Source organism: Gavialis gangeticus, unplaced genomic scaffold (genome assembly GCF_001723915.1).
Source record: "Gavialis gangeticus isolate Ggan-Ray unplaced genomic scaffold, GavGan_comp1, whole genome shotgun sequence".
In the NCBI taxonomy this organism is placed as follows: domain Eukaryota; kingdom Metazoa; phylum Chordata; order Crocodylia; family Gavialidae; genus Gavialis; species Gavialis gangeticus.
The window spans coordinates 127415328-127423520 of record NW_017729024.1 but is presented as its reverse complement, the minus strand read 5'-3'; the positions used below and the strand labels follow the sequence as shown (position 1 = coordinate 127423520).

The 8193-nt window shown below is 44.2% G+C and overlaps 1 protein-coding gene across 1 annotated transcript in view; it reads right to left on the bottom strand.

Moving 5' to 3' along the window:
• HEXB (hexosaminidase subunit beta) overlaps positions 1-8193 on the bottom strand; it is a 62323-nt gene that overhangs the window by 19548 nt on the left and 34582 nt on the right. Inside the window, exons 9-13 of the mRNA XM_019518243.1 lie at positions 8021-8107; positions 7005-7077; positions 4913-5087; positions 3225-3315; positions 2942-3046 (exon numbers count right to left, since the gene is read on the bottom strand). Coding sequence (XP_019373788.1) covers positions 2942-3046; positions 3225-3315; positions 4913-5087; positions 7005-7077; positions 8021-8107 — 531 coding nt within the window. The remainder of the gene's footprint in view (positions 1-2941; positions 3047-3224; positions 3316-4912; positions 5088-7004; positions 7078-8020; positions 8108-8193) is intronic.

Here is an 8193-nt window from a genome sequence, read left to right as displayed (position 1 = left end):
GTGGAAGGATGGAAGTACCACCAAGGAGGAGTATTAAGCACTGGCCTATACCTGCAAGGAGCGGATCAGAAAAGCCAAGGCTACAACCGAGCTCCATCTGGCTTCACATATCAAGGATAACAAAAAGTCCTTTTCCAGATATGTAGGGAGTCAGAAAAGAAGCAAGAGTAACGATGGACCCCTGCTGAACCAAATGGGACAGCTGAAAACTGACACCAAGGAAAAGGCCAATCTGCCTAATGGGTACTTTGCATCTGTCTTTCATCAGTCCAATGGGACCGCCCTGCCTAGCAAGACATGGGATGGCCAGTGTGAGGCATATTTATACCCAGCATCAGTGTTGATCTAGTAAAGGATCACCTTGAGAGGCTGGACACCTTCAAGTCAGATGGTCCTGACAGATTACACCCTAGAGTACTCAAGGAGCTGGCAGGTATCATAGCCCAACCATTGGCAAAAATATTTGGAAACTCGTGGCACTCAGGTGAAGTACCTCACAAGAGAAGGCTGAGGGGGGACCTGGTGACTGTCTATAAACTCACTAGGGGGAACCAGATGGGTTTGGGGGAGACACTGTTTCCCCTAGCGCCCCCTGGCATAACAAGGAATAATGGACACAAATTACTGGAGAGCAGGTTTATATTAGACATCCGCAAGAACTACTTTACAGTTAGGGCGGTTAGGATCTGGAACCAACTTCCAAGGGAAGTGGTGCTGGCTCTTACCCTGGGGGTCTTTAAGAAGAGGCTTGATGCCTACCTGGCTGGACTCATTTGAGTCCAGTTTTTTCTCCTGCCCAGGCAGGGGGTTGGACTTGAAGATCTACAAGGTCCCTTCTGACCCTACTTCTATGATTCTATGACCTGAACACTGGAAGAAGGCCAACGTGGTGCCCATCTTCAAAAAAAGAGTGGAAAGTAGATCCTCGGAATCACAGACCAATCAGCTTGACCTCAATCCCCGGTAAGATTCTGGAGAAAATGATCAAGGAGACCCTTCCGGATAAGCTGGTAGAGGGCAACATCCTGAGGGACAGGATGGGTTTATCACGGGTAGGTCTTGCCTGCCCAATCTCATTTCCTTCTATGACTAGGTGACATATCACCTGGACAAGGGAGAATAGATTGATAATCATATATCTGGACTTCAAAAAAAGCCTTTGATCTAGTGTCCCATGATCTCCTCACAGAAAAATTGGCCAACTGTGGCCTCAGCTTCACCACAGTCTGATGGCTGGGAAATTGGCTCTGAGGTCAGACCCAGAGAGTAGTGTTCAATGGTAGTGAATCATTATGGTGTTCTGTGACCAGTGGCATCCCCCAAGGCTCTGTCCTTGGACTGGTCCTCTTTAACAACTTTATCAACGATGCGGACATTGGAGTCAAAAGCGCGCTGGCTAAGTTCACCAACAACACTAAACTTTGGGGCATAGCATCCACACCTGAGGGCAGGCTAATGATCCAGGCTGACTTGGATAAACTTACTAAGTGGGCAGAAACAAACCTGATGATGTTCAATGTTGGTAAATGTAAGGTACTCCACCTGTGGGGGGAAGGGTGGAACCCACAGCATGCTTATAGGCTAGGCAGTACTACATTTGCTAGCACCACTGCTGAAAGAGACTTGAGCACAAAATGAACATAAGCCACCAATGTGATGTTGCAGCTGGCAGAGCAAACAAAACTCTGGCTTGCATCCATAGATGCTTCTCAAGTAAATCTCAGGATGTCATCCTCCCACTGTACTCGGCCTTGGTGAAGCTGCAGCTGGAGTATTGTATCCAATTCTGGGCTCCACAATTGAAGAAAGATATGGAGAAGCTTGAGAGAGTCCAGAGGAGAGCCACACGCATGATAAGAGGGCAAGAGAACAAGCTTTATGAAGAGAGGCTGAGAACCATGGGACTCTTCAGCCTGGAAAAGTGCAGGCTCAGCAGGGACCTGGTGGCTGCCTCTAAGTACATACAGGGTGTACATCAGGATCTGGGGGAACGTCTGTTCACCAAAGCACCCCAAGGGATAACAAGGACCAATAGTCATAAACTCCTCCAAGACTCTTTTCTTTACTGTCCGAGCCCTCAAGACCTGAAATAGACTCCCTCCAGAAGCGGTGCAGGCACCTACTCTGGACTCATTCAAGAAACATTTGGATGCTTATCTTGCTGGGGTCCTTTGACTCCAGCTGACTTCCTGCCCTATGGGCAGGGGGATGAACTTGATGATCTTCAAGGTCCCTTCCAGCCCTAACTTCTATGAAATTTATGAAATCTCTCTGTTCTACCTAAGCCCCAGGACCTATTTCTCCATCCTCCCCTTTCAGACAATGCCTCCATTCCCTCCTTCCTCATGCCACGGGCTGTATAAGTTCTCCCAATTTGCCATGACAAGCAGCTCTGCATACCCTTAAATCTCAATTCCTCTCTTCCCCAGCCTCCTCAGTTTCTTTGCCCACTACCAGTATATAAATCATTCAGGGTGCCAATATGTCAAACTATTAAGAGGAGAAGTAGACAGTAGGAATATTATGCTATAAGGGATTAAGAGTTGAACACCAGGTTGGTCCACACAATCACAATCCTGCTTGAAGCTACAGCTGTACTATAAAACTAGTAGGGGTTCCATAGATTCCTTACCCCTCTTCTGGCTTTCTAATCTTCCTGCTAATTTTCTCCCCTGCTTCCATCCCAAAAAACACCACACCAGGTTCTACTCACTGCTGCCTAAAATAATCATTTAAACTTTGGAATTGATTAGACAGGGTGTTCAAGAACCATTTTATACAAACAGGCCATTTGTCTTATAAGCCTAGTCAATAAGATAAAAGATTGCTGTGTAAGTGGATTGTTTTCTTATAGTTAATTTAGGATCATGCTTGAGCGTATTTGAAATTCACTACCTGACTGAATTAATCAGTCAAGTCTTACTATAACTATTAATCTTACCTGCGCATGCGACAGCGATGCTTAGTCAGTCTGTTATAAGCATCACTTAAATCAGTCACATTTTGGCTGCTCCAAAGCCTCTCTGCAATGGCACTTGCCCGAGGCCTGTACAAAGATATTAAACATCAGTATTAGCACCAAAATACGGGCTGAAGTAATAAGCTCTGGCTCACTGCTAGTATAGGTCAGTGGTCCCACTGACCCATGGCATATTGCAGGATTAGTTCAGGTCCATTTTGATTAAAGTTTTCTGAAATCTAAAAGGGAACAAGAAGTTTTGTACCATAATCTTGGTGTGAGGTTAGTTGCATCCACAAACTCTCCCCAAAGGCAGGCTTCTCCACCTATCACCAGGCTTTTCTGCATTTGACTCCCTGTATTCAAAACAGAAATAATTTGGAAGTTAGAAACTCCAGCATAAGCATATAGACATAGTATACTTATAAGTAGTCTATGATGAACAAAGCTGAGGGTAAATAAATGCTCCAGTTTCTAGACAGCTACTTATACAGATCAACTAAGAGTCATTTTATGGATGTACAGACAATAGGTGTATGGATAAAAGCTATAAGAAATAGAAAGGGCCAGTGATTTGGGCATCATTACAGTTCTCAATATGACTTTGGTGACAGTAGGGTAGGTTGTGAGCAAATTACACTGCAAATAACTGAACAGTTTAAGCAAGCCATAAAAAAGGCAGCTAGACACTTGGAATCATAGAAAGTTAGGGCTGGAAGGGACCTCAGGAGATCATCTGGTCGAACCCCCTGCTCAAAGCAGGACCAGCCCCAACTAGGTCATCCCAGCCAAAGCTTTGTCTAGCTGGGTTTTGAAAACCTCCAAGGATGGAGCTTCTACTACTTATCTGTTATTTAGAACTTGTAGGAAGTCTTTAAAATCTACCTTTTAAAGTTGTCTCAAAAGTTTCAAGTTTTAGTCAAGTACTGCAGGACACAGCATATTAGGACTGAGGGAAACTTTGTATCCTCCTTAGAACATGAGTAGGGGTCTACTCAAAATCAAAGCAGCTGGCTGATTTTGCAGGCAGATTGTGGGCCAGCTGCCATTTTCATGGGCTGATTGTGGTGGGCTCCCCCCCACACCCCCAATGCCTCTGGCCAAGAGGCCCTGGTGGCCCTACCCCTTGCCACTGATTGGGTTAGAGCGCTGTCTGTTGTGCAGCCCCACCCCTCACTGCTGATTGGTGGAGAGGGGTGGGGCTGCACAACAGGCAATCTTCTCAACCAAATCAGCAGTGGGAGCAGCAGCCATCCTGCCTGCTTGCCCCTTTTATAGACAGTGAAATCAAAAGCTTCAACAGGAGGGACTGAGCACACCCACTCCAGAATACCTGACAGCCTGATGGATTAGGGAACTTACCTGAGAAGCTAGAGATGCAGGTTCAAATTCCATTAAGTGAAGAACGAAGCTGAACCTGGGTTTGCTACATTCTGGGCAAGTATTCAAAACCTTGAGCTAGGGGTAAAAGGCCCATCAGCACTGCCTCCTGCCAGCAGTTTGAATCTACCACCAAAAATAGTTCCAAAGAACTACTGAACAAGGGAGTTAACACAAGTCACCACCTGGAAATAGCCAGAATTGTTTTTGGCATACTTACAATTCACAAAAAAAAAAACAGAAAAAAGTTTTGACCAGGCTGAATTATGACAGATTAAACCCCAAGTCCATCCAAACCAGTATCATGCATCAAAGAATGGCCAGTACCAATACTTCAGAGGATGGTGCAAGAAATTTAGGCTGATGTGGGAAATTTTACCTCAGCGCACACCCTAATAAAAGTTCAGACGAAATACCTCACTTCAGGTTGCAAGTCTCTTTCAAAGTTATGTTGGATTCTATAGCTCTGCCATTGCATGCATCTGTTTCTAAGCACAGAATAATGGCTGTATGTTAACAACATTTCATGCCTTTTGAGAAGCCACATACAAGTTCAAAAGCAATTTAACAAACCAAGAAAGTTGAGTGGCTCAATGCTGTAGTATTTCTTCCAGTCTTGCCCGTAACTAATGTAGTCTAAGTACCAAGGAGCTGCCAGGATAGTGGTGAACCCAGCGTGTGTTACACGACTCAGTTCTGCAGGATACTGGTTCCCAATCCACACTTCAACTACTGTGTCTGGTTTTAGCTAGAAAAATGAAAACATGGGTTAAAGGTGATTTTGCCACTAGTCCCATCACTAAACACCAATACTAAGTCTCATACTTAAGGGAATGTTTTTGTTGAAATGAGCCTTTAAAAAGTGATCACAGGCATCTGTTTTGGCTTTCTTTTGAAGTATTGATTCTTTGCTATAGAAGTTTTTAGTCTTGACATATCACTACTAAGCCTGTTTGTGTTAAAGGAGTTCATAATACAGCGTAGCCCAGAACGTGCGTTAGCCCTGTAAGTATTCAACTGAATGCGATTTTCTTCCATAAGCTATTGTCAGGCTGTCAGTGACTAATGTTTGTTCCAGATGCAGCTTTAGGAGTGAACTCAGCCCAAAAAAGGGATCCATTATTTCTCCCACCCTTCCAAGAGACTTGGAAATTCCTGTTCTACCCATTTTACTTGCTGGAGATATACTGATTTGAGGTTGACCTCAATCCTGTGCAGCTTTACCATATTTAGTCAAATCGAAGATGAGATTTCCCCCCCCACCCAATAAGCATGGGGATGGGTGGAAGCTTCATTTTGGATTCATGTACCAGCCTGGGGTAGGCAGCAGCTCAGTTCTGGTTTTGGCCTCAGGCTCATAACAGAAGCTGGAGTTGAGCCATTATCTGCCCTGGGGTCAGAATAGTTTGGGGGAGTGTGGGGGTGACAAGGGTGGGAGAGTAGAACCTGCAGCCTTCTCTCCCACCCCATGCCCCCAACCTTTCTCCCCTCTCCCAGCTGCCCACTCCCTACTTACTTTCTGCAGGGGGTGGGGGCAGGCATCCTGTCACTGCTTTCCCCACCACCATGAATGCCACATGCCCCCGGAGGCTGGGGGGCCATGGCGAACTCCCACAGGCAGTGGTGGCAGGACTGTGGCAGTGGCAAGCTACTGCAGGCAGCCACAGTGCTGGCAGTGGAGGGAAGGGGTGTGGGGAAAGCAAGTGCCAACCGGTGGTCAGCGACCACCTGCAGACACTGCTGGCAGCGGCAACTGGTGACCACCTGCAGACACTGCCAGCAGTGTTGGCAACAAGGGGCAGGGTGGCAAGCAGCAGCCACCCACAGGCACTGCCAGCAGTGTTGGCAGCACCTTTTTGCAGAGGATGCACTGCCAAGCTCAGGAGGTGCACATGTACCCATGTGCAATCCCTATGTATCACCAATGTCCACCATAGCAGTGGGAGTTACGAATTTAAGACTACCTTCCACTAATTAATTATTAATTCATAATTTTCCATGTATAGAATCTAGTTATTGCGGGGGGGGGGGAGGTCATCTTGATTCAGATAAATACAGTAAGTACATATAGTTTCAGAAGTCAAACTATTTACGTTTTTGCAGATTTTGGGTTTAGTCTACAAAGTTTGGGCAGCATAGTTTTTGGCTATAGGAATAAAAAGATCAGAACACACTCATGTACACCAGCTTTCATTGATGCCAGAGGTATTACCAATGAAGCTATACTGACAGAAGGACTTGTCAGCTTAGCTTATGTATTTCAGGGATGCGGTGTAACTAACCCAAAAGAATAATTCCTTCTATATCTACAGTAGGAGTCTCTTCTGACACAGCTATACCAGCATAACTATTTCATCAGAGACTTCACTGTGTTGATGTGCATATGTTCATACATATTGCATTTTTAAGCCTATCACAATACTGTATTGCTAAGGTTCCTGCCACACATTCAAATTAAAACTCAACAGAAACCAGCTGTAAAGCTGTTGCACATTTTCAAGCACTAACTTTGTAGCTGCTTGGCTCTTTTTATAGATGGAGCAACATTTTTATGGGGTGATAATTATTTTGCAAATTTATTATGCAATTAACCAGTTAATTGTGTAATATATGTAAGATGCGGTAGGGGCCAAAGTAATGCATCTGTCTACTTGTCAGATCTTACCTTTGCTCCATTATCAAATACTTCCTGCCAGACAATGTAGCCTTTGTTAAAAGAAGAAACAATATCCAAGATTCTAGAATTTAAAATAGAATTACATGTAAGAACTACCACTATCACACTTCACTCTTGAATTTACTGCAGATATATTGACCTGTGTCATGTTTGTATCTTAAAAGGCTTTGTAAACAAAAGCATATCAACCAAGATGATGAGACTTAAGCATTTCTTAACTGTCATTGGTCTGCCCCATACAGGACACCCTACCTATGAAAACGATGTGCAAACATATGGCTATACGGCATCTGGATGTTTGTGACCATTAATGCAAACCAGTGTCTCCAGCCAAAGACTCACTACTACAAAGTCAATGGAGTTGAACAGCTGCTTAAAAGCACTGGAGGTAAGTCAATATCAACAAAAAGGAATGAAGAAAAAATGGTTGTACAAAAGAAACAAAGGTCCTTCTAGTATACTAATTATAAAAGCTAACTGATCTCAGATTTACAAGTGATATTTAAAGTGATGTGTGCATTTAGATTGCTCATAACTATAACATCCAAAAGTGGTGTACAATTTAATGCTAGAAGTTTGAAAGAGGGAGAGTGGTCTCCTAGGGCACTTTTTCATGTGCTTCGGGGGTGGGAGTGGGGGATGCTTTAATTAGAGTGGCTTGTGTATCAGCATCCCTGTGCTTAAAAACGAGTTTTAGTTCAAGTTCCCTCACCACCATTTTTAAGTATGGGGATGCTGATACACAAGACACAGAGACTGCTGGAGCATGCTAATTGTCCCGCTCCCGACTCAATTAATAGAGTCTACTCCCGTGTGCTGCAATTACAGCACATCAGAGCAGCTTCTGCGCTCATTGCCAGGTTTTGTGTGTTACTCTAACAGCAGCAGCAGTACCTCCACCACATACATGCTACAGTCTGATTTAAACCAATTTTGATTTTAAGGATAAATTTTTGGAGGCTAGGAAAAAAGAGCTGGGAAGAATGTGAAACAAAATTACTTACTTCTGAACATAGTAAGATTCCAGTTTAGCATAGTCAGTGCCAAATCCCTGCTGCTTCATGAACTCATTCACATCAGGGTTAGATTTCCTTAGAAAAAAGGGGGGAAAGCAGTAGTATGATACCCAAACCCAAATTTTAGTAATTTTTTTTGTATGCAGCATAGGGAGTGTGGG